Source organism: Stigmatopora argus, chromosome 9 (genome assembly GCF_051989625.1).
Source record: "Stigmatopora argus isolate UIUO_Sarg chromosome 9, RoL_Sarg_1.0, whole genome shotgun sequence".
Classification (NCBI taxonomy): domain Eukaryota; kingdom Metazoa; phylum Chordata; class Actinopteri; order Syngnathiformes; family Syngnathidae; genus Stigmatopora; species Stigmatopora argus.
Genome location: NC_135395.1, coordinates 11157473 through 11182953, shown reverse-complemented (window position 1 = coordinate 11182953; position 25481 = coordinate 11157473). Strand labels below are relative to the sequence as shown.

The following is a 25481-nucleotide window of genomic DNA, read 5'->3' as shown; positions in this document are numbered from 1 at the left end:
ATTTTTTGGCTGTATTGATATTGATTTTTTTTCTTCTTTTTTTAATATAAAAAACACATTCTTATAACACTTCATTTCTGAATACTACCTTGAATGCCTTTGTAATTGCAATCCAGTCCAATCTATTTGAAAGGTGAGGAGTGGCAGTAAATAATAAATTAACAAACCGGTACCAATATAATAATCCCACCAATTAAAAACAAAATCAAAGCAGTGACCGTACTCTGAATGCAGTATTTATTAATTCCCAGCTTCATACAAACTGGATGTTGAGGCATAAACGTAATACATTTGAACAAAAATAGAACCAATATTTACAATTATTGTATTAAAAATACAAAAAAAAATCAGGAAAGAAATAAACGTCACATACTCCACCGATTGTCTTTGTAAAAGACATACAAGTGTGAGTTGTACAAGAGGGAAGAGAACATCACCAACTAAAATGTACAATGTCTTCATCATCATCATCATCATCATCGTCATCATCACAACAGTAGCAGTTCTAACCACGACATCAAATCGACACCTTTTGTGCAACATCACGTCTTCAAATGTGGTCCGTAGAAAACGAAACCAAAAAAACGTATATCACAATAACAAAACAAAAGCATTTTTAGTGTGTCATTGCAGTGGAAAACAGCCCCCCTTCAGTCTATTTATTGAAGCACCCCCCCACCCAACATCCTTTTCTCCAAAACTGATCAATGTGATCAGCGGGAATCTGTGATTGAAGGAAAGAAAATATTTGACCAACAAAAATGGGGGTGGGGGGACTGTTTGATTGGCAGAGAAGCTCAACATTCAAGGTGGAATATTAGCAGAAAATGTTCTGATTTCTTTCTCTTTTTTTTTACAAAATTCTTTTCTGGTAATATGTTCTCTTTTTTATTGTTATTCTATAAGTGGTTCTTTGCAAAATTACAAATCTCTCCCTGACCAAAAAAAAGACAGTCTGATTTTAAGGTGACATTTTTTCTGGCAAAGCGGCATTTATATTTTGGAAAAAAACTGTGTTTCTTCTTGCATTATTAATATTAATCCCATTAAATTATCAGTAGTGTTGCACCAATACCATTTTTCATTTTGAAACCTGGATGTGTGGTATCAGGCAATCCCAAATTTCTATACTCATTGCCTGCAACTGACACTAGATGTCCAATTCTTTTACATGGGAGGGCTGATAATGAACTGAATTGAAATGATAAACTAGCATTTAATAGTTGCCACCCTCCACTTCCAATAGATTGGGTGTCTATTAGTAATAAACCAATAGTCACCCACTCACAAATGACTTTTTCACTCATCGACAACCAATCGCTTGAAAGTGGGAAGGTCGGCAGCGGGTGAAGGAACGTTGATGATGTCATTTTAGGGCCGTATTGGCGTCACACTATCAGAATAGTTCTGGTTAAAATTATTTTTGTTTCCATCCAGACTTTAAACTGAAATTGACTCTCTCCAAACATTACTTTGTAATGTTATCTCAATGCCATTTCAACACAAAACGCACGATTCTGCTTTCGTTAACATTCAAACTTGAAGCAGTTTTCACGTGTGTGGCTTTAACACTCCTCCGCCACATTTTTCTGGATTTCTTCTACATTTGGAATTTGAATTCCTTTGCCACCGAAGTCTAAGAAAACAACAACAACAACAAAGAGTCCTTCTGTCGAGTCCTTGTCATCAGAATAGCGGTTTCGTCCTCTTTTTGTGTAACAGATCCTAGAAGTGGTCCATGATGATGTCAAGGAAGCTTTGTGGAATAATAAGGCATTTCACTCTGCTTGCTTGATGCGCAATGTGCTCGTAAGGCCTTTTTTTTTGCACATTCACACAAACGGGACAAGTCAATGTGAGTCACAATTCATTTTCCAGTTCTCACGCCGCCACATTCTTTTGTTTTTGTTTTTTTCTTAGAGATCCCCCTTTTTTTGTCATTGTTGTGCTTTTTTTTGTAATGGTTACCCTGGCGTCCAGGAGCGCATTTGCTAGATTTTTGTGCTGAAAGTGCTCATCAAATACGTGTGAAATGTTATCGGTTGCACGTTTTTAATACTGGCGTCACTGTTCCGACATCCTGGAGATGGTCAGGAGTGCAAAAGACTGATTGAAAGCCTCCCCAAAATGTCTGCTGCTCGTTTTTTTTGTAGTTCGTTTTAGTGCAGAAGGATGTCAACATTGTTTATGTTTCTCTTTCTTTAAATGTCTTGAAATTGTCCCAAAAGTGCCAGCGTTTGTCGTTTTTCGCCTCCTCTTCTTCTTCACAGTATTTTTCTGTATTTCTTTTTTTGCATGCATGGACCGTCAACACCCCATGATGCTTTAAGGCGGGCGGGCGGGCCAACCGGAAGGAAGGGGGAGCCAACAGGAGATCCCGGCAATCGGGTGGCAGAACAGGCACGTACGTAGCTTGACGACAAGAGTCGATTGGTCGCTCGGCGAGATGGCACGCTGCTGTTTTTTACCCTTTCAAACCGCCGACACCTGCTCATCATCTGCGGAAAGAGAAAAAAAAATACAACAACATGAAGGTCATTACTATGTTCGAAAAATGTCAATATGTATATTTCCATCAAGTGGCAAAAAGTTGCCATTAGACTTTCATTCGAAACAATATTTGCCCGGACAAATTTGACGACTGACTGAAATTTTGCTAAAATGCTGCTAAGAGCAGATGGAACCTTATGTGATGCTCCAACAAAGCTTAAAATGATAAGTTTTCTTAGTGTACAACTTGGATTTTTGCATTGAAATGAAAAGGATGGCTTCTCATAAATCGGTAATGCTCAGATTTAATTTTAATGACAATTATGATGTAATGCAGTAAGCTGATTTTAATATTTTAAAAACTATGTTCCATATAATGCTGTTGTTTTAGCTCTCAATTAGAACGTTTGCATCTATTATTTTCTCTTTTGTAATGTAATATTATAAAAATTGCATCTTTTTCAGTCACTTTTTCAGCATTTTTCTCTAGACATCCACGAAAACAACTAATTTCAATTAACGATCCAAATGATAGCGAAAGAGCATTCATGTCCCCTCTTATATCATAAAGTACGTTTTCCCTTTGATTAATGAATGAAAAGTATGAATGATTGCTACTAAATTAATCACAGAAACTACAGCAAGGTTACTTGGGGGGTGGCGTGCACTACTTTTTTGTGTGTGTGGGGTCGGGGTGATATTGCGCTTCTGGTCCCATGCATGAAAATTCCGCACTAAACAAACAAATGACGGTTAATTGTAATATTCCAAAGGAATGATCAGTCTCATTCCAAGTGAGTTGGCATGCATTTAGGTGGGGGCAGGTGGGTGTGGGGCTATCTAATGAATCAGTCTTTACCTGCCGAAGGGTAAGGGGGCGACCCCCCTCCCCCGCACGCAAACCCTCACGGCTGGGTGGCTCGGGGGGTACGCTGCGCCCTCAGCTTCCTCAGAGCGACAAGTTTAGGAGACTCACCCTCCTCTTCCTCCTCCGCCTCGTCGTCGTCCCGGGATCGATGGGGGGCTCCCTCCCTCTGTTTGGACGCCGCCTGGTGGGCGTGCGAGTCGGGGGACTGCGTCACCATGCGCGAGCGCTGAAGCGCCGTGGTGTAGTCGGGCGGACGGCGGCTCGACGACGACGTCGCTGATGTGGCGGGAGTTGGAACGGGAGGGGGCGTCGACGGGCCGTCTTCCAGGTCGGAGAGGGTCAGCGCCGTGTAGCCCGGCGGAGTCGGAGGGGGCTCGCGGTAGCGACCCTCTTTCCGGGCTGTGAGCACAACGGGAGTTAAAAAAATTGGTCTTGTTCCATACTATCTGTAACTGCATTTAAACGGACACTCACACATGAGTCCTTTACAGGCGGTGGTGACGGGGGAGGGCGTGGCTGAAGGCCGCCCCATCTGCTTGGCATCCTCAGACCCGGTGGACGTGATGCTGCTGGTCTCGGCGTCGGCGTTGACGTCTTTGCCGCCCCGCCTCTTTATAGTGCCCGTGTCGCCTTCCGAGTCCTCGCCCCAGTAGGCCGCGGACGAAGACGAGGACGAGCCGGCCGAGGCCCAGCTGCCCCGCGCCTGCGCCGCCCACAGCAGGGCCTCGGACCCTCCGCCCGGCGGGAGCCCCCCGCCAAAAGCCAGCGTCTCCCAGCTGCGGCCTTGCTGCATGGTCTGAATGTTGTCGTGGGAACCGGACGAGCAAGACGTCCACGAGCCGCGCCCGCTGTCGGCCGCGTCCAGGGACACCCGGTCCCCCTGATCTTGGGTCAGCTCCTCAGAGCTGGGGGACGACAGCACCGTGGGGCAGCCGGCGTAAATGCCCCGGCAGTCCTGCATCGACGAGTAAGATCTGCGAGGCCGACACGAGAATAAGTCTAGGCCAAGGTAAGTGCACAATTGAGGTGGCGGCACTACCGGTGAGGTCACGTACCCAAGACTGTACTGGTCTGGATCGGTGGCGGCCCTCCGCTCCAGGCGGGCGCCTCCACTTTGTGAGTCACCGGCACACCCCGAGTGCCTCAGCCGCCGCTCATCTTCAAAGGACAAGTTGCTGAGCAGGCTGCAGCGGGAAGACATCTCACTCTGACTGCAGTCCGAGTACGAGTCGCCTGTGCGGTTGTAACCTGGGACGGTTTAGGTCACAAAACATGAGAATTTAGCTTCCACTGGAGGCTAAAATCATAAATCATGCAAATTTACAAATGACAGTATGCAAAAAAAAAATTCAATCATTCTAATTTAACATTATCCCCTTGATGCCTCAATTTACATTCAACAACTATGCGTACAAACATTATAGGAAGAATAAATAATGAGGAGTTAGAAGTTCTCTTGAGGCAATGAATGTTTTCAATTAGAGCAAGCTCCAGAGGGTGTAAGACTACCGCACTGAGAAGTGAGTGTGCTAACTAACCCTTCTTGGGGGAGTTTTGCGGGGACCCCGGCGGCGATGAGGACGCGTTAGAGGTCACCGAGTCCTCGGGTTGCCTGCGATGGCGCTCGCTGGCCTCCTCTGACAGTGAGAGAATCTTCTTCAAGGATTGCGGGGAGCTGGTGCCTGAAATAAAGAACCAAAAAAAATCTTTACCATGGGTTAAACAGAGAGAGCACATAAACACATTTTATCTGGAGATTTGTCACAGAGACACTAGGTGGCAACAAGCGCTCATATTCCTCAGAATAAGTATTCAATGCACAGGATTAAGGTACACCAAATAATTGCAAGATTGTCACTTCTTCCTTTTCTGTGTGATTGCACTGTGTGTTTCCATATGGATATATAAAAGCATTGTGTGCATCTCATCAGTTACAAATGTTGTATTGATACCAATACTAGTATCGGAAGGGGCCTTTATTGACACACTAAAATGCAGGCAATCGTATGGGCGACTACAAATAATTATTGTGTCAATCTTATGCAATCTGTACTCTAAGATTTAGCTTCCAACCGCCAGTCACCAATCCTAAAATGTCCGCCAGTTACAAATGCTACTTTAAAATAGACAGCGTTCATACCTGTCAACCTCTGCCGGTAACTGCCCTTATAAATGATTATGATTCCCCTTACAAACCCCCAAAAAACCTTGCAAACACCGTACGACTCGACTTGACAGGTATGAGTGTTTGTTGTCCTTTCAGTCGTATTATCTATTCGTGGGCCGGCACTAATTCTTGGAGAATGTCAAACAGTAATATCAGCCAGGATTTGAAGTTTTGCGAACACTACCATGTGCATCTATAAAGATGTTAGATTTGATGGAAGGATGGAATAAAGGATTATCTCACCAAAAGGAGGTAAATCCTTCACAGGCACCTTCTTGCGCGATGGGTACAGGGCCACGGCGGGCACCTGCAAGGCTTGAGGACCTTTGGTTAGCTGCCCTCTCTGCTGGCTGGCCGCTCTGGAGACCACGGGGGAGGTGTCCGCCCGGCGGACCCCTGAGTTCTTAGGCACTGGAAAAGTAATGACAGCACATGTTGGGGCAAGGAGCGTGGCCAGCAGGTTTGTCACACTATATTATGCAATGAAATGTACAGAAACAGGAAAAAAATTACATTATTAATGCATAGGCTGCCATTGACGGCACTAGATGTCCAATCCATTTAGACTAGGAGGGACAGATGAACAGGAAAATATATTAGGAATCTGTTTAAAACACCACTTAATATAAGAATATCAAAAAATGCTTATTCCATGAAGACTTAGGCATACAGGAGGAAAAAAACCTGATGCTGTATTCAGAATGAGCAAAAATTGTATAGAATTGGTTGAAAACCCCATGGAACAGTAAATGAAAAGAAAAATGTTTCCCCATATTATTAAACAATGCACATGTGTATATACTAAATACACACGCACACACCTATACATTAAATACATTTTGGCAGTTAAAAAAGCACCAAAAAGTATTCTAACAGTCATACCTTCAGTTTAAAAAAAGGGGGTTTCTGTTTCTACTAGGCTGACTTACATGTGCTGACGGAGGGTTCGCATTGCAGCGAGAGTGTCTGCAGGCTCTCCTCGTTGGTCTCCAAGCTGAGGTTTGCTAGATACTGCTTGACCTTGCGCGCCATCTGGGCGTCCTCGTACAGCTTCTTTGCATTGAGGAAGGAGCTGCGGCGTACCCTCTTCTTGTGGCCGCCCGTCTGGTTTACGTCTAGTACTGCTGCATTGGCACTGCCCTGACTAAGGGACCTACACCAAGCACAAATCCCCCAAAAACATTGAGAATGTAGGCAAGATACATATTTATTAAGAGAGGGCACTCTAAACTTAGGTAGATATTGTCTAGTGTTGCAAAACATGCCACAATCCAGCATTCAGTGTCCCTAAAAGAATTCAGCAGCATTCTAAGCAGAAGTAAGCAGCTGAGATCTTGCTACTTATCTTCATAGTTGACATTTTTGTGGTTAATTCACATGAAATCTGTCTTACAAGCATATTACCGAAGATTATGAACTCATTATTAACAAGCAGTAAGATAAAGATCTTTAGTGCATAATAGACCCCATAATTGGAGAACATTCATAATAACAATTCACTTTTCCCTGCAGGCTACCATTTGTTTGATATTAAATTTAGCATTTATGCACCACAAAAATGACAAGATTGATAACACAGGCTGACATATGTCAAGAGCCTTATCGATCTCCTATAATGGGGGAAAAAAACAACTATTTGAAAATTAAAAAAAAGAACTTTTGGAAAGCATGTTGTTCAAATAGTCACGGCTGTGAATGTCAACTTTGCTGGGACAAGATGTCTAAAATATCTGTGTAAAAATACATCTATAATGAACTACTATGGAATTACGATGTTGTATGACAAAATGTAGCATTGATATTGCATTTTTTTTCCTTATGTAGGTAACCACCAGAAAAGTAATGTGTTAGTTGTCAGTATGACAAAATGTAGCATTGATATTGCATTTTTTTCTGATGTAGGTAACCCCCAGCAAAGTAATGTGTTAGTTGTCAATATCAGGCAGTACAGTAGGTACACTTTACGTGTCGTGTCGTTAGTGAGGTCATTCAAGTCAACCCGTTAAAAAGAAAGCCAGCAAAGAAATGTGGAAGCACATGTAAAACTCACCCTAAACTCCTCCATTTCTTCTTCCTAGAACAGAGGTGTGTGTGGGGGGGCAGGGGATGGATGAGTAAGAAGAAGACAAAACAAGCTTTTAAGGACAGGAAAGAGCACCAGAGACCACCAAAGACAATCAAAGGTCACCACGTAGAAAAATGAAGCCACAGGAAAAGAGCTTCAACACCACCAAATTTGACAGCCAGCAATCATGACAAAAGAAGAATTTTCTCACAAGTATTTGTATTTGTTGCTGTTTTTTAAGGCCTAAGAGATTTCAGTACCTGGTCCTGAACATGAGGTTAGGGTCCATGTTGACCGAAGCCATGCGGCCTACGTGGCGTATCTCTTTGGCGATCATCCGCAGCTTCTCAAAGTTTACCAAACCGTCCACTTTGGAGTCGTTACCTGATGCAAGAAAAATAGTGGTCTAATAGTCTAGACTAAATTCATTTCGAATTGTTTATATTTTTGATTATTCCATGTTTACTCATGTTTTTTTTATTTGCATTTTTTATTCTTTCATTTGTTATTTAAATAATGGATATTTGAGACCTCTTCAAATAAATCTGGCTATGTAAATGTAGCAAGGGATCTACCGCGTGGAGTACCTTCATGCAAGAAGGTGAGGTCCTTCTTGATGACGGGAAACAGCGGGATGATGGGTGGTTGCAGGTTCTGGTTGTTGAGGACGTTTCGGTACTTGGCCATGTTCCTGGAGGGGTCAAACAAGTCCTGAAGGTCGCTAAAGAGCTTCTCGTACTTGCTGGGTAGCTTCTCCCACGTCCCTCGAAGTCGAGAGACGGGAGCCAGATTCAAACCGCTGAAGGAGAGGAGTCGGCGTTAAAGCATAAAAAATATTGAGCGCTTGCCATTTGAATTTCTGGCTAAACCCCACCTGATGATGGCAAACATGGAGTTGAAGTTTTTGCACTCGCGGCAGTGCAGCGCGATCTTGATGAAGTGCTTGACCGTCTTCATGCGCTTGAGTTGATTGGGCTCCCGTGTAACCTCGCTGGCCACCCAGAAGGTCTCGTGGTTGATTGCCTCCTCAAAGCGCTTGAGGCTGGTGGCGGCGCCCGTCCTGGGTCGCAGCTTGAAAAGGTCGTCAATGTATTCGGTGGGCTCGATGGCGCAGAAGAGCTGGAAGGCGCGCATGGAGAGCTGCGTGGCAACTTCCACCGTGCTCAGCTGCAGCAACGAGATTTGGCCCTCTCGAAGGAGGTCCTGGGCATCCTCATCCGAGCACAACGTCTCGGTCTCCATGTTGCTCTTCAGGTAGTACCTGCACGTAAAAAGAACCATGCTTTGTGTAAAGAACCCCTATTATGGAAAACGTGTTACAAAATGATCTACTCTACTCTACTGCATACCTGCCGCTCAGCTGTATTCTGTCCGCCAGCTTGGAGAGCTGGTCCGGCAATCGCCTCTGCTTGATGACGCCCTCGGGCGTGACGGACACCTCGCAGAGTGAGTAGGCCTCGGGCGCGGCTGTCAGCGCGAACTCACGGATGGCCTGAGACACCACCTCCTTGGCCGTGGTGTCCTTGCCGATCATGATGTAGCGCGACTGCTGGTCTGCTTTAAACACTCGAAGCACCTGGTCGGACATATCTGCGGGGGAAGGATTGGTTGCCATCAAAATCGATTGTTCCAAATGTCCTGGATGTTCAACATTAGTAAAGAATGCTGGTCTTTTCAGCCAGTCGCCTTGAAGTTTCAAGTAAAGTAATACAAATTGCATGTGTGGGTTTGACAAAATACCGATATGGTGATGTATTGCGATACTATGTATGAGGTACACGGTCGATTCGTCGCCGGTCTTTTGGTCGCCGATCTTTTGGTCGCCGGTCTTTTGGTCGCCCGGAAGGTTATTGATAATTACCATTTAAATCGTAGCTCAAATTCCCTAAATACAAACTGTGAATTACTATTTAGTCATACTTAATGCCCTATTAATTATTTGGCTAAAGAAAAGCTCCAAATTTCCTGGACTTTTATTGTTTTTTGTTGGAGAACTTGTTAAGACCCTGACTGACGTACCTTCCTAAGGGGACAACTCATGTACATACAAACTCTCATACACTCACGCGTCGGCTCAGTGAAACTGCTCATGGCCATTGTTGGCTTTTATTGATGCGTAGACCGTTCTGTTTTGTCGCCGGTCTTTTGGTCGTCGGTCTTTAAGGTCGCCGTTCTTTTACTCGCCCGTTGTCGCGGTCCGGTTGACCAAAAGACCGGCGACCAAAAGACGGCGACCAAAAGACGGCGACCAAAAGACCGGCGACCAAAAGACCGGCGACCAAAAGACCGGCGACCAAAAGACCGGCGACCAAAAGACCGGTGACCAATCGACCGCACACGATGTATGATACTCAATAAGTTATGGCAATGCTGCCAAGAATCGATTTCTTATATTAAACCACCAGATTTTTACCAACATGTTCCACTAGAATCGTGTCTATGTTAACTAGTGTTTCACAGAAACCAATACTAATATTGGGTACCGACACATTAAATAAAGGCATCGGCTAGGACTACGAAATAACGTGCCAGTGTGTACTCTTTAAGAGTTAATTTCCATACTTTTCACAGCAATCACCCAAGCAAACCTGTTTGCCCTCCACAAGCATCCCAGAATTCCTTGTGATTCAATTGATTAACATGAAGAAAAAGCAAACAAACAACCATAGGAGAGGGAGGTGGTCAGTGCTTAACTCGATTAGCTCCAGTGAACAAGCAGGCTTTACCGTAAATTAGCGATAACTACTTATTAACGTGAAAGGTGCAATTGTGCACAGAGTAAAGGAAAGAATCACAGGATTTTCCAAGTACTTACTCAAGATGACCGGCACTGGAGGAACACAAATAACGTGACGGTAAATATTAGCGAAGATTAGCTGTTTTAAAAATCGGTGCAGGATTAGCTAGGAGGAGGGCTCACCGGGTTGGTTGTTGAAATCCAGGATGCGATGGTGTGACTGGAGCAGGTCGGGGTTGGACGATGACAGATTGCCGCTGACAGGGAGCGCTGGTGGGATCTGCTTGGACTGCTTCATACCCACAATGCTGTCGTCTTGCGATTGGCCCACGCAGACGTCGCTAGGCGAACCAGACAAAGTTAAAATCATGGCTTTGAAAGCAGCCAATAAGTTGAAGAATTTTGGAGCTTGTTTTTAGTCTAGGGTTGTTGTTTTTTTGTTCTAAATTTGGTTTTTATTTAGTTTTTAATGGGGGATTTGCTACTTATGCCGTTTACCATGTTTTAGTTTAGTTTTTCAAGTTTTCGTTTGGCATCAGAAATCGGACCTGATCACGTCATTTTCAGTCATTCGGAACTGGTAAAAAAATGTTTTTTAAAAAATTTCTGTCAAATTGGATGAGATGCCCATCGCCGTCAATGGCAGTGAAACATCGGTACAGTATCGGCATAAATAAACCCCCCAAACAAGAACATAAATAAAATGATGTAATGTAGAGCCGCAAGCAAATTTGGGGTGTTTCTAACGATCTATAATAAATATAATACTACTTACTTGTAGGGCTTAGGAGGCAAGATACTGGTGAGTGTCTTGTCAAAGATCTTCTTCAGCTTGTTTCGCCCGCCTACTGAGTTGCTCTTGGCCTTCTTGCTAGCCTTCTCTAAGCCTATCACCTGCTCCACATCCACCGCCAGGTCGGGTATGGAGTACCGGCTGGCTTTCTTGATGTCCCCAATCTTGGGGAGGTGCGGTGCGCCGTTCTTCCGATCGTGCTCGTCTTCGCCGTCCACGTCGCCGTGGAGGTCCTGCTCAGGCCTGGATAGCAGCTCTTTAAACACTGCGAAAGGGGGAAGAAGTCATTTTTAACTGAGCCATTAGAGCAAGGATTATCCTTGGGTGTGTGTGAAGGTGCGATTTACCTAAAAGGTTGGTTTTCACAGTTATGGACAAATGTGTGTTGTTCTTCAGAATCTCATTGGCTTTGCTGAGCTGGACATTCTCAAAGTTCTGCCCGTTCACTTCCAAGATCTTCACGACAAAGAAAACAAGACATGTCAGTACTGAAGTTATCCCCAGATTTCAAATGATTATTTTTTTATGATAAATTGATGTTTTTTTTTCTATTTCCTTAAGCAAGACCTCTGGCTAGACTGCTAAAATGCGGGAATGAATGATTTTCTGCAGGCAGGTCATGTTGGCTTTCTCCTAACAAGCTGGACTTCACAGGCATTTTCACACTTACCCATGTTTTGAGCTTCCAGCTAAAGTCTCTCTAATCCTGGAAACCCGTCTGGAGAGTGTCTGAATCTGCGTTAAATCTTGTCAATCCAAACATAACCCTTCAGCTCACGCTTCTTTTTTTCGCTCGCTAACAAACATGTTCCGCCAGAAGTCGATCCTCATCTGCCTTGTTAGTGTGGTTGCTAGCCAGAGAACAGCACCCAATGAATGAATGCTCTATATACGAGTGGTGTGCAAAATACGCTCCACGCGCTGCAAAGGCTTTTTAGCATGATGGGATTGATCAAAGGAGCTACCTGCATAAGCAAGTTTGGGCATTACCTGATCCCCTCTCTTGAGCCCCGCTTCTGCCGCCTTACTGCCAGCCTCCACAGTGTCGATGAAGACCCTGAAGCCTTTATCTTGCCCACCTAGCAGGCTGAAAGCGAGAGCGGCCTCCCTGGATGCTTTGGTTAACGTCACCAGGCGAGGTTTGGCTTTGGCAGCGCATGCAATGTTCAACAGGCGCAGGTGGCCGCACATTTTCTGAAGATTTAACACAAACAAAAATGCGGCTCGTTTGAGGGCAGCACATCTTATGTGCCATTTTACATTTCTTAGACTCACCTCTCTCTCCAGATTGTTTTCAAACTCTTCTAGAAATTGAGTCATGGCGGCATCACCCTCAAAGTCATTAAAGTGATTGTTCACCCATAGCAAGACCACTCGCGTTACCTGAACAAAATATTGCAATTGTTATAGTAAAAAAAAAACTAAAGAGAGTAGGTATAAATGAATACGCATGACCTTCATTCACTAGACGTCCGATTAATTGGTAGTATTTAAAGGGAGTTCTGGCAGAAAATGATATACCTTGTCCCTGAGACTTGGGTCATGGAACCACTCCATTAGCTTCTTGCCCACTACCATTGGGCTCGATAGGAAGGTCCTGTACGTCAACAGGAAGTCCTCAATGTAGGTGGGGTCTACCACGGAATGCTCCTCCACCAAGTGCATGGTAAGACGCTCCGCAGTGCCCTGATCACAGCGAGCATGGCGGTGTTATAACTGAGAAAATTAACTTCAATATCTTGATGGTGTCGCTGTTGCACGCTTAGGCACCTTGATGACTATGTGCCCTTTCCTGGTGCCTGTTCGATCCAGTTCTCGATGCTCCTTAACCATGACAATCTCTCCTTCCTCTTCCACTTTCTGCATGTTTTTTTCCACCTGGTTGAGGATGCAGCAGTAGTCCTGCTGGGCTATGCACACAAACTGCAACAAAGAAAGAAAAGACTTAAAAAATACCACATATAATCTATATTGTTGATCATTTAACAGATTGACATTGTATTGTCTTGATGCCATCTACAAAAATTGGAGCAATGATGATGTTTAAGTGTGTCATCCTTCACTTGATGTTCAAAGTTAAGGTGATGTGAAAATGAAGACATTTGAAGGTGTTTCTTTGGTAGAACTTGTAACAAGTAAGAGGTCATCCCGACCATGTGTGAAAATGGATCATTAATTCTTCCCCTGGAGAGTGTCGTGTCATCAACAGCAAGCTCCCCAAGACTATGAGTGGCAAACGACCTCCTCTATTACGGTGACTAACATCCGTGTAATGCCCATGCGTGAAAGACACGCTACCTGGCAGTCGTCCACCTTGGTCTTCATGGCTCCCTTCATGAACTCCTTTTCCATGGTGGGCGACACCCCAAAGCTGTTGCCCATGCAGAGAATGTCCGTGCGGCCCTCAGGGTACGTCACCTCCACCGAGCCGTTCAAGATCACCGACCACGAGTCCAGCTGGAGATGAAAAACAACATGGTACTTTTAGACACCAATGCGTCACTCATGCTGCATGTTAAGCAGTGATCGGGTAGAAGGCTACTTTCACCGATAAATTTGTGGGCTCTTTCACTGGATGATAGAAGGTCCCGTTAACCTAAATTTACACTGATTTAAATCAAACTGAGCAGAACTCATCGTATACTATATAGATGTAAACTTGATAAAAATAGTAATTGTGTTCTTTTAATGACAATGTGTTGAGGAACAGGAACATGATATTATATAGGTCATAATCCCACTAAGATAACGTCTAAGGAAGACCTTTTTTTTGCACCAAACTTTTCTGAATAATTGTTGGTCCATCGTACTAGCATTTTGCATGGATCGTTAGTTCCAACGTTCAAAACATGCTCAGTGAATCCATTGACTAGAGCCGCCGGGCCTCCATTGTGAGTCAAAACATAGCCATTTAAAGACGTGTCGCTTTAGCTGCCCGAGGACTTTCAAGGAGGACGAGACACACTGCATTCATTTTTAATAGAGCGGAAAATGAAACGAGTGAAGAAAACTATGACTTGTGAGGTGTATTTTAGGGATGAGAGAGAGATGGAGATAGCAGTGATGAAATGGAATCATCAATGGCAACCAATGTGTTCATACTTAACAAGACAAATATATTTTAAAAACCCGATCTTTCCTGCCCAATTGCAATCCGCTGAAAATAACGTCATTTGCCCCGATTTCCTACCATGTGAGTTTTCTCAATAAACTTACTTCTTCCCCATCATTGAGAACGATGGTACCAGCACGCTCCACAACAGCGAAGACCATGACGGCGCAGAGTTCCCGCCGAACTGACATGGTCATATTTGCGAAGGCTGGCAGCTGATGCATAAACTCCAGTAATTGCTCTGCGGAAAGAGGGAGAGAGAAAAAAGTTTTATTTTGATGAGCCCCAAGTTGATGTCTTCGTTTGAGATGGCTGATCCTCAGTCACGCCCGACATCAATGCCATTGACTACCTGGGTGGGGAGCAGAATAAGTGCTGACTCGTCAGACTCAGTGACCTCACTGCAGATTTAAATTTGCTGCATCACACGTATTTTATTCAGTTCTCAAAAAATGCCTATGTTCTCACTAAAAACAAATTAAATCATTTTTTCTACGACACGATTAAGAATAAACACATCATAAAACTCACAAGTTTAACTGTTTTGTCTTTAACGTGTGCCCAATGCCCCAAAATTTTAACCCGCAAAAAAAAAAAATCGATTTTTCTACTGATGCAAGCATGTCCGCGGTTGTCACGGCAACAAGCAGGTATAGCGTGTACGGAAGGAGGCGTTTGAATGTTTGATGCACTGGGTGAGGTGAGGCTGCAGGATATGCCGAGAGTGACCTAGAAAAAGCCTGCTGGCATGAAGGAGGGAGGGAGGGAGGGAGGTTTGGGAGGGCTGGGAGACGGACGGGCAGGCTGCTGCTGCTGGCGAGATGAAGAAGGCACTCACTCTTTCTCTCGCTACGACCGACTCATCCTATTTCTCCTCTCGTCAACATCGAGCCTCCTCAAACGTGCCTAACACACATCACGGAGTCACGGCTTTGATGAACAAACGTTCATCCCCTGACACTCCTTATCAAATGAATAAACCTCATCAAGTTTCGTCAAGTGCGTGTGAACCATCGTCTTACCTATGTCGTCGTCCGTCCTGTCCATGGGGTCCTTCTCTAGGCAGTCTCGGACAATGTCCCGGCTCATAAGGGGATCGGACGCCCGTTCGATGTCCTCCTCATCGTCATCCTCTTCCGAGTCCACGGCTGTCTCTGGCAGGCCGCTCAGGTCCATGTCGTTCTCGGTGGCCTGAGGAAAAGAAATGGACAGGATTTTTAAAAGTATTAGAGGATTTATGACGAGTGGCGTAGTGCTTTTCCTGCCATCATTATCCAACAAGGTCGCCCGATCAAGCCAAAAGTCAAACATTTCCATCATTGGCTTCCACAGCAAGCAACAAGCAAAGAGAAAAACAAAGTATTAGCAAATAGACATATTTAGCTGAAATATAAATGAAGAAATATGTGATTAGCTAATGTACAAAGCTGAAACAAAACAAAACACAAATATGCAATACACAACCAATAATCTTCAAAATAATGAAAAATGTACTATAAAAATATTTGACAGGAACAGAAATTGAACTCATAAAAATATTAGGTAAAGTTAGGAAAAATTAATAGTACAAAAGTAATTTAAAAAATGTTTTATGTTCATGAACAAATATCAACAGATAAAATATGTAAAGAATTAAAAAAATAAATGGAATGATGTTTTTACTGCATACATATTACATGAAAAATGTATGAAAATATATTTGAAAAAATACCTTAAATACAACCAATCGAACATCCAAGAAATCGTTGAGAAAACCCTCAACTCTGCAATCACTGCTCTGCACCATGATCAACCAAATTTAAAAAATCCAATCCAAAGTTAAAGCGTGTTCATTAGAAGGTAGTCTTCCATTTGCCAGCACACAACCACACGTCGGTTCTAGCGCTGCATGACAACTACGTGCATAGAAACAAGCTCATTAACTCCCAACCTCTTCCAAACCCTCAAGTCGGCGCGAAGCCTGCCGGCAACATCCTGTTCTTTGAAAGCCGTCATGCAATTACTTCTGCCTCGGCGCCTTCAGAACAACAAAGCAGTGAAAGAAAATGGCAGACGCAAAAACACCATCCTCAAGCTCACCTCATTGTGAAGAGGAGAAAAAGTAGTCTTAGCCAAATGTCCGCAAATTTCCAACGCCAGACGCATGTTTGGTACACATCACACTTTGGAAGGAACCAGTCCCGAGACCCAACTAATCTCGTGTCATCTCCTCGAATGCAAACCAAGACAGTAGCAGCTCATGAATCATTCACCATCACCGGGTTGGACAGTTGGGCGTGGACCGTTCGGTGGGCGAGGCCGCCCATGTAACCATTTTGATTCAAAATGACAATAGCAGTAATGCAAAAACAGCAACTTGCATTTAAAATTGCTGGCGCTTCCTGCAGCCATGCTATGCACGTATCCTCCATGTTGGTAAACAAATAATCCCTCTATACCTCTGGTTTATTTTGTTTCTTGTAGCCTGCAACTGGGAAGGCTGACATTGAGTGAGCATGTTACAATGCTATTGATGGCCAATGAGTTAATACATGTTAAATACCCAATGTTTTATTCATTTATTTCGACCCGATTTTGAACCTTTGAAAATCACATGATCTGGCCTGATTTTCCATCACACAGCCTTAAGAATTCAGTGAATGAAAGACCATCAAACTAACTGAAATGAGGCCATACCAAAGACATGTATGCCCAGTCACCCAAGGCTTCTTTTAAAACAACGTGCGACAGAGTGCAGGCCCCGCCTCCTGTCATCCAAAATCCATATAAACGTGCAGCCAGCGTTGAAAATTAGGTGTTGTTAATATTTCATCAGGTCTATTCTAGGATCAATGCTTTCAAGGGCCGCATGAAGGGCCCGTGTCATCATTTATTCAAGCATGGGCAAACACACACACACACACACTCGCACAGACACAAACCCAACCACCCTGTCCCGTCATGTTGTTGTCTGAGACCGTGAGAACCAGCCCATGCCAGTAATTAAGCTTTTTACTCATCCTACCAAAAGAAGCTCCAAAGCCAGAGCAATGTGGTCATTTAATATGAAAACAGTAGTCTATTTAATAAAGTCGCACAGTCAAGAAGTTGCATTCTTAACTGCCTGAATTTACTTTTAACGCAAATACAAAACACGTTGTAGAAATACTGAAGTAAATGAAAATGTAATAGGTAAAAAAAAAAACACTATAAAAAGTTACATTAAAAAATGCAGATAAAAGTCTGAACACCCTGAAATACTTATAAAGTAAAAAGATTAAAATTATGGTAAATATAGAAAATATAAGAAAATATTTATTTAAAATTGAAGTTGTTCATTTTAATGTGCCCTGGGATTGGTTGGCAAGCAATTCAGGGTGTCCACAACTGTGTCCACAGTTGGGTTGGATAGGCTCCAGCACCCCCGTGACCAGTGACATTAAGCGGTCTGGACAATGACTGAATTAATTAATTACAGTGCTTGAGTTTCATGACACTATGATACAGTAAATACACTGTGTGTGTTTGTGTGACTGCCAGGTGGCCTTTAGATCACCGTCTCACACTTGCCTGTCAAAACACAGTAACTCCAACGCACAAATATAAATGTCCAGGGGTTCTTAGTCAACCATGTCCAAGCGAGGAAAGAGCTTGATGCTGAGTGATGGCGTGGACTATGTAAAATGGAGCTCGCAAAGCATGTGATGGATGGCATTAAGATGCGTAGGCATTAAGAGGCTTAGTTGGCACAAGATTTGGCACTCTTTTAAGCAGCGTTATTTACGCCTGCGGGGTGTCAGGATGCCACTTTTTCTGTTATTTCAAAAAATTGCCCTTCGTTATTCTGTTAATATGAACTGCCACATCAGTTGTGCCCCATTCCACCTTTAAAGAGGAGTTTGGTGGCAAACATCCAAAAAGTATGTCCACATTTTGACTGGTATTTTTTGTTACTAAAGTATTGGATATCTATTTTAGAGATTACACGCAATGCATACGAATGATGTCCTGATCGTCAAAAAAAAAATGCCGTGATCGGGCATGACTTCCACTCAACGATTGGACCAAGAACTTCAATTGCAGACCCGGAAAAAAAAATGAAAACGATGATTCTGCTATTAATGAATCGTGAAAGGATATAGGTCGCCTACACTTACCTGGACTCTCAACTGTATATGAGAAATGACCAATGAAAAAGAACGGGCCGGTTGGGAATGTGGGCTAAGGGGTTCCTTTTTTTCCTCTCTCTTCATGCCTCACCTGGTAGATATCTGACAGGCTGCTGCTTCCAGAGTCGCTGGTGATACTACATCCCGAGTGGCTGGAAGACACATGCGTCACCTGTGGGTGTAAGCCGTCGGCCAGGTGAAGTCTGCTGAAGTCTGCAGGTAGCTGCACACACACACCATACGCACAGTCAGAATGGTCACGCTAACGACGGCGAGGGACGCTATGGGAGACCTTTTTTGCAAACACAGTACTAACCAAGCCAAGAACTAATTTGACACTACACTCTAATTTTGGATCACAAGGGGAAAAAAGTGTAAAATACTTCCTAGATTAAATTGATGACAATTCCTCAACCTCATATATATGTATAAAACAGTTTGGATTTTTTTTTGTATGTTTGCAAAATCGAGGTTGAGTTCCTGTGCATTTTTTTTAAACTCAGGTAGTCGGCCCTAACACTGCCACAAAAGGTTTCAGCATGCTAATAACAATAACAGCACCGCGCTCAGCCAAGGGCGGTTGGGATGAAATGGAGCAGTTAAGGAAGACTGTGTGCCGGCCGGGGAGGTGTTGTTGGCCAAGGACGAGCCCCCCGATCTACCAATTCGGTGAGTTCAGCCAGCCAGATAATTAAACAGCATGGCATTCTTTTGACACCCTGCAATCACGCCTCACCTCCAGTCCCAAATAGTGTTCTCATTTTACCTGACATAGCCCCTCCATGTGCATGGACAAGAGGGACACAAGTGTGAAGTTTGACTGGCAGTTTTTGGACTATTTGCTCTAGAGACAACCCTAGCCTACCAATATTTCAACCCCAATAGGCGTCACACATAAATACAGCCTCTACACAGGGAAAATTTAGAAATTGGCCAATGGGGGTTGACCCACTATCTGGTGTTCCGCAGTTTGACTGGTGGGTGGCACAAAGATGTAATATTGATAGTGTTCTACACTGCCAGCTGTGCAAAAGGCCTTCCTGCTGGATATCATCTCTAAAGCGGGTAAATAAACCATCGAGCAATATAAAATATTCATAAACACTGACCCGGTGAACCACTTTTTGACTCTTTGATCATAATATTTGCATTGATGCTGGATCATTTATATGGACTACTTTTTTCCTGTTTAAATTGTCTTTTCATTTTTTTCACTATTCTAAATTTTGATTGCATGCTCTCAGAAAACATGTGTTTAATTATGAAGTTTTTTGTTTGTTTGTATTTTTTGAGACGATGAGTGTGTTCGCTTGTTAACAATGCTTTTGTATTGTTCGTAAATACAAATGTTGTGCAGCAACACTGATGTTTACGTGTACTGAACTAAAAAAAATGCAATCAAACCAGAGTTAAACCTCCCTAAAATGAAAACAAACCTTTTTATTTAGACAAAGCATTTTCCAGATCTATTGCAGAAAAAAAGTGTGCAAAATGTAACTTAAATTTGTTTAAGCTTTAAAAATATTTTCTCTTGGTTTGATAGCATCATCTTGTACTGGCATATGCAATGCAAGTAAATTAGTACATCAAATTATCTTTCTTTTTCAGTCATTTAGCAAGCGCAAAGTACACGAGGCCAGTCGTGCAGAACCGGTCGATATGTGTTTATATGACCTACTGATAATGAACTCCGCCCCCAGTGGTTTTCACAATCACAGTGAAAGCCCCACAAAGCACAAGACCCTCCCCCATTGGTAAAGAGGATAATACAACACTTAATCCTTTCTCTGCACTCATTTAGGTCATCCATCTGTGGGTCAATAAGCCAGCGACCAATCACTCTATGAACATGTGCTTTACTAACCTCCTGACTGGGACGGCATGCATTGGAAACAATGCTACCTTCGGACAATCGCTGGCCTTCGTTAATCCTATAGAAATATCACAAAGCCTGTGCTTTACCTTTGCCTAGACCAGGTTGAGTGCCTGTACTTTTACCGACGCATGGGAATGGACTGGTCCAATCAGCTGTCACCGAGTGCGACAGGGGAGTGTTGGATTATGCTATGTGCTAATGCCGGAGCCGAAGTGCGTGCTCACTAGCTGGATTCGGCCTACACGTGAGCAGATGTGGTTCTCCTTAAATTACAACCCAGACCTAATGACCTAGATTGGCGGGCTGGGAAGCATGAGACTGCCGCTCAATCTATTCAATGCCTGGCTGGTGTGCCAGAAAATCACTGCGAGACGTCCATTACAGTCATGAGCGGCTAATGCGAGTATCCAGTGATGTGGGAGGCTGAGGCGAGGCCCATTTCAACCACACAGGAGAGTACACAACATTACATTTTATGATTTAATGGTCAAACTAAAGCAGTAAATACCGGTGTGGATGATTAATGGTAAGTCATCAAAGGTTGCCGTTACACAATCAGGGATATTTTAATGTTGTGTAATTCAATGTTGCCCATCAGTCTATAAGCACATATTTTACAAGTTAATTTTTGTCCGTGTAAATTTGTGTGTGAAGTTGACCACCATGCAAGTAGTATTTTATGAATGGCACAGAGTGGATAAAGAATGTTGGTGGAAAAAAAGTCTAATAATAATAGATAAAGCTTCGGTCTCGCTGTTATTTACTCCTTAGCCTGTCGGTGTGCCTGCCGGGATGATTGAATATTTACCCAAGCTATAATAAATATGCTAACGACATAAGCAAACAATTAAATGAAGGGAGTGTGACAGGAGATAAGGGGGCTATCAAGTAAACAAGAGCCATTACAAGTGTGCACCCATTGTGCATTATGTGCTCAATATTGTTTTATACCAAGAAAAATGTTGCTGAGGCGCACACGTTTACAGTTCCCAAGACAAATTGCCAGATCAGCGTTAAAGGATCGGGGTTAACGACAAGAAAATGGCTTTGACTTGTAGATTGTTAGCACCTGACGTTTACATGAGGATATGTGTGTCCCCATTGGCTCATTACACAACCCGGGGTCACAAAATCCCATACATTAAAGCTAACCATAACCTATGAATCTAATCTTGATCCTGAAACCTAAATCCTACTGGACTACAATATTAAATTGTGGAGTACAAGGGCCTGTCGGAATCATTTTTCTCAGAAACTACATCATGTTAAAATAATTCTTAAGTTTTTACACTCATGTCCTAATTAGTCTAAATATCAAAGAGAAAATTAAAATGCATGCCTTGCAAGAGTTTGGGTCTTAGGATGTTAAGGGGCGGAGGGCTTGATTTAAAGGACTGTGTGAAGACTTGGCTGTGACACTGTCAGCTTTGACAGGAGCGAGCTCAGCTCCTTCAAGTGCGCATGCCTGTGCCCTGGGAGTGGTGAATGTTCAGCACCACGGATAGCTACACTGCAGACAATATGACCCTAATGGTTTGATGAAAACCACAAACTATTGAAACTAGTTCTGGTAAACTGGACTATACAGAGAAATATGGATTGGCAAAATATACAAACATGTTAGTTAAACAATTTTTTTATACTCATTACATTAAAATTATATTATTCAAGTAAAAATAGTCATCCAAAAATGTATTTAATTACAAGTTTAAAAGGATACAGTCAAAACAATACTTTACTTAAATGGAGACAATGTAGGATTTTTTTAAACAATGGTTTCTGTTTTTGGACAGTGTGATGTATGTCAACTGTTATTATACATCCCTATGAGCCCCATGAGCTGTTACATGACCATATGAGGGCAAAAAAAATACACAAGAATAATCAAATTCCGACTACAAAAATCTACAGAAATGAAACATCAACCGCCCAAAGACAATGGGTGGTTTCTAGTGGAGAAAACATTTCCTATCTAGAAAAATGTGGTCTATCGGTGCTTCAAATAAATTGGAGGTTTAAATCTGCGCTTTCAAGTAATGCTGACAGCAGTGCTCGATCTCAAGTAGTAAATTTTTTACGATGCATTCAAGTATATCTAATAAGTAGAATAAAAAGGAAAAATGTAATGACTCTAGTGTAGTGTATAAGTAGCATTTCTTAACAAATCTACTATGGCATGATAACCCTCGTAAAAGTAAATTTTACTAAAAAAAGTGGGGTTTTTTTTCAAAACTTACTAAAGAAAATGTAACATTCATTCATTCAATCATTTTCTGAACCGCTTCCCCTCACACGGGTTACGGTGGGTACTGGGGCCTATCCCAGCTGACTTCGGGCACAAGGCGGGGGATGACACCCTGAATTGGTGGCCAGCCAATCACGGGGCACGAGGAGATGGACCACCACCATTCACGCTCACACTCATCCCTACGGGCAATTTAACCAGCCTACCATGCACGTTTTTGGAATGTGTGATGACACCGGTGTACCCAGAGAAAACCCACGCAAGCCCAGATTCCACATTTTATATAAACATACACACACATACATTATAATACCATAAAGCAGCATTGGCTTCTCATTTTGCATGGTGTCTGTAAAGGATGTGCTTGATGATACCATAGCAACCATTTTAGCACGAGAATAGGCCCATCTTTTTTTCTGTGGCGTGACATTATTAGACCTATTATGTACAAATATGTAGTGTAGCTTGGGTTATGTACAAAAAATGATGCCACTAATATTTGAGATGGTGTTTTTAAAGGCTATCATCAGGTTACCTTGGAGTCCAAGAATAAGCCTTTGACAATATGGACCATCGACTATAGTTCTATTTTTGAGCTGTTAGAATGCCTGCCACCAGTGCACGATCATATCATGGCATCTAGGTTTAGCATCTTATTTTAGCCATCTCTCTTAAAGAAACATTATGAACTGCGTGCATGTGCGCGTGACAGAAAAGCACATGGCGTAGGTTTCTACTACAACACACTGACACATATCCCTGACTACACCGGTATGGTTCCCGAACAAGTGGAGGGTCAAGGACAAGGCTGTACATTGGTGTCGCGTTGCTACTCACCGGCGTTTTATCTTGTTGGCTCTGCACTCCATTGCTGTCTGCAGCTGCTAACGGTTTCATGGCGATAACAATCCTCTCCAGGGCTCAAATTCTACCAAAATCTAACATCCCCACTGTATTCTCCCTCCCTGAAGGGAGTATCCGCTAGATTAGCGCTCTGAATTCAGAGTGTTGAAATCCAATCCAGAAAAAAAACGGGGGAGAAAAAAAAAGAGCGGAAAGGCTTTAATTTTTTTTTCCCTAAAAGGTTTTTTTAGTCAGCGCTACGCCTCCGCTGCCTTGCCTCCATGGCGTTGGGAGAGAGGAGCATCCTTCTTACAAAAAAAAAGAAGCCAGCGGTTTGTTTGTCAGCTCGGGGGATGGACGGTGGGGTGGGTCGGTGCATGTGTGTCATGGGTGGAGGAGGGGACGGAGGCTGTGGTGAAGTGGGAAAAAGGAGGAGGGCTGGGGGGGGTTAGTATTGTAAGCGCCTCCTTCCTTACGGACACCCCCAGACAGAAGGGATGGAAAGAAGAGCCGATATGGATATGAAGGAGTAGGAATGAGAGTCTCTGTTAAATGGTCTGGCTATAGACGGTTGTCATGGAAACCCTTTCCCCCAAAAAGTGGGTGCTAAAAAGGATGCGATATGAAATAATAATTTTCACAAGGAGCCATGATGTCACTGCCTCTCAGCTGGGGTCTCCTTGGCAACCAGCCCCTCCCATCCTTGCTTTGTACAGCCTCTGGGAGACAACGGTTGCCGTAGCGACGGAAACAGACAAGTGGGAGCGGTGCAGGAGGCTGAGAGGAAAGTGTCACCTCGCTTCTGTCAGATGGCATTATGGCGTCCTATGACGTCCAATCAGAGGCTGTTGTCAGTTTCTGCTGGACATTTACAGTCATCCTTCAAAGATCAACTTGTAGTGCAGGAGACTAAAGCTTGTGTTTCACAAATTTTGACTCTGTCTTAGACAGACAGAGTTCATTTTTCAGAGAGTGTGGCAGCAAAGTTAGCTGACTCACCATGAAAAACTAAACTAAATCCCAACCTTGAACACCTTCAAATGTAATTGAGTACTATGAAGTTAGGATTTACAAGTGATCAGAAACTCAGGAAGGTCATTTTCTTTCTAAGAGACAGTTTGAGCTTCATTTTGGACACGTCTTTTCAAGGTCAAACAAAAATCTATGCAGCTCATATTTGCAATAAAGCACTAATACTTAATGCAAGACCAAAAAGACTGGGTTTGTTAATCTAAATAATCTGAACCACGTTAGGCAGACGCACATTAAATCAGTTACGTTTATGAAATTGCCAATGATAAAGATTATTCCAGTTAGTCACATGCCATGCCAAAGCAAGCCCAATTTGCATCAGTACCAAATTCTACTCTTTTTAAGGAAGTAAACATCCCTGTATCTCAATGTTAACCCAAGTCAAACATTTCTGGATATTCACCCCAAAAAATTAATAATTTTTGGCCAAATTCCTGCTGTTCCTGTTTCATGGTAATTAGTTTTTTAAACAGCTATTAGCTAAGATATGGCACAACATCACAGCAGCCAGGATGTACAACTCAGCAATCTGTAAACCATACTTTCCAATCAATCATGATTTTCTTTAAATATGAGCATCACTGCAAACATGAGATCAGAACCTATAGCATTGCTATAGGCTCTACAATCCAATAACATTACACAAGGGTTTTAAATTAGGCCATTTGACAGTCTGGGTGCATTAGGAATGACCTGTTAAATATTGTATTTCCTCTTATCTACAAACAGTTCCTTCATAGCAGGATGACCTCAAATATAAAAAAATGATCAAGTGTAAACAATTCTTAAACATTCTCCTGGTAAGATGATAAGATCTATTAAAGTAGAAAAGTATCTGTTCTTGCTGTATTGAGTGCAAAATAATAAGGCAATCAAATGGATTAGCCCACTGATGGTGTAATGTTTCATTTGTCTGACTTCCGTGGGATTGAGACCCCCTCAGTGGTATTGTGTGTGTGTCCAAATGGTCGTGTGACTGTGTTCCTTATGACTGGAATTGAATAAAATGTATTATTATTGTCTTATCCACTGAGAGAGACAAAATGAGTAGTCATTTAGACAGACAAAGCCTTGCTCGCGGATATTTGGAGCTGGTTGGGGGTGG

General features: G+C 43.0%; 1 protein-coding gene across 12 annotated transcripts in view; it reads right to left on the bottom strand.

Annotated features, from left to right (window-relative positions):
- Positions 1 to 214: 214 nt before the first annotated feature.
- The window catches only part of rapgef2b (Rap guanine nucleotide exchange factor 2b), a 58368-nt gene continuing 33101 nt past the window's right edge, over positions 215 to 25481 (bottom strand). For 5 of the 12 annotated variants that reach the window (XM_077609000.1, XM_077609002.1, XM_077609001.1 and 2 more), the window contains 24 exons: positions 18472 to 18603; positions 15255 to 15423; positions 14337 to 14473; positions 13419 to 13577; positions 12891 to 13043; positions 12642 to 12806; positions 12396 to 12503; positions 12111 to 12314; positions 11468 to 11576; positions 11103 to 11385; positions 10511 to 10668; positions 10406 to 10420; positions 8940 to 9180; positions 8465 to 8851; positions 8178 to 8389; positions 7851 to 7974; positions 7576 to 7599; positions 6455 to 6678; positions 5769 to 5936; positions 4897 to 5040; positions 4414 to 4606; positions 3833 to 4332; positions 3350 to 3757; positions 215 to 2498 (listed from right to left, as the gene is read on the bottom strand). In XM_077609000.1, coding sequence (XP_077465126.1) covers positions 3396 to 3757; positions 3833 to 4332; positions 4414 to 4606; positions 4897 to 5040; positions 5769 to 5936; positions 6455 to 6678; positions 7576 to 7599; positions 7851 to 7974; positions 8178 to 8389; positions 8465 to 8851; positions 8940 to 9180; positions 10406 to 10420; positions 10511 to 10668; positions 11103 to 11385; positions 11468 to 11576; positions 12111 to 12314; positions 12396 to 12503; positions 12642 to 12806; positions 12891 to 13043; positions 13419 to 13577; positions 14337 to 14473; positions 15255 to 15423; positions 18472 to 18603 — 4371 coding nt within the window. In that variant the 3' untranslated portion in view covers positions 215 to 2498; positions 3350 to 3395. Of the gene's footprint in view, positions 2499 to 3349; positions 3758 to 3832; positions 4333 to 4413; positions 4607 to 4896; positions 5041 to 5768; positions 5937 to 6038; positions 6092 to 6454; positions 6679 to 7575; positions 7600 to 7850; positions 7975 to 8177; positions 8390 to 8464; positions 8852 to 8939; positions 9181 to 10405; positions 10421 to 10510; positions 10669 to 11102; positions 11386 to 11467; positions 11577 to 12110; positions 12315 to 12395; positions 12504 to 12641; positions 12807 to 12890; positions 13044 to 13418; positions 13578 to 14336; positions 14474 to 15254; positions 15424 to 18471; positions 18604 to 23338; positions 25245 to 25481 lie in introns of those variants that run through there. The other 7 variants (XM_077609004.1, XM_077609005.1, XM_077609009.1 and 4 more) reach the window with 6 other exon arrangements.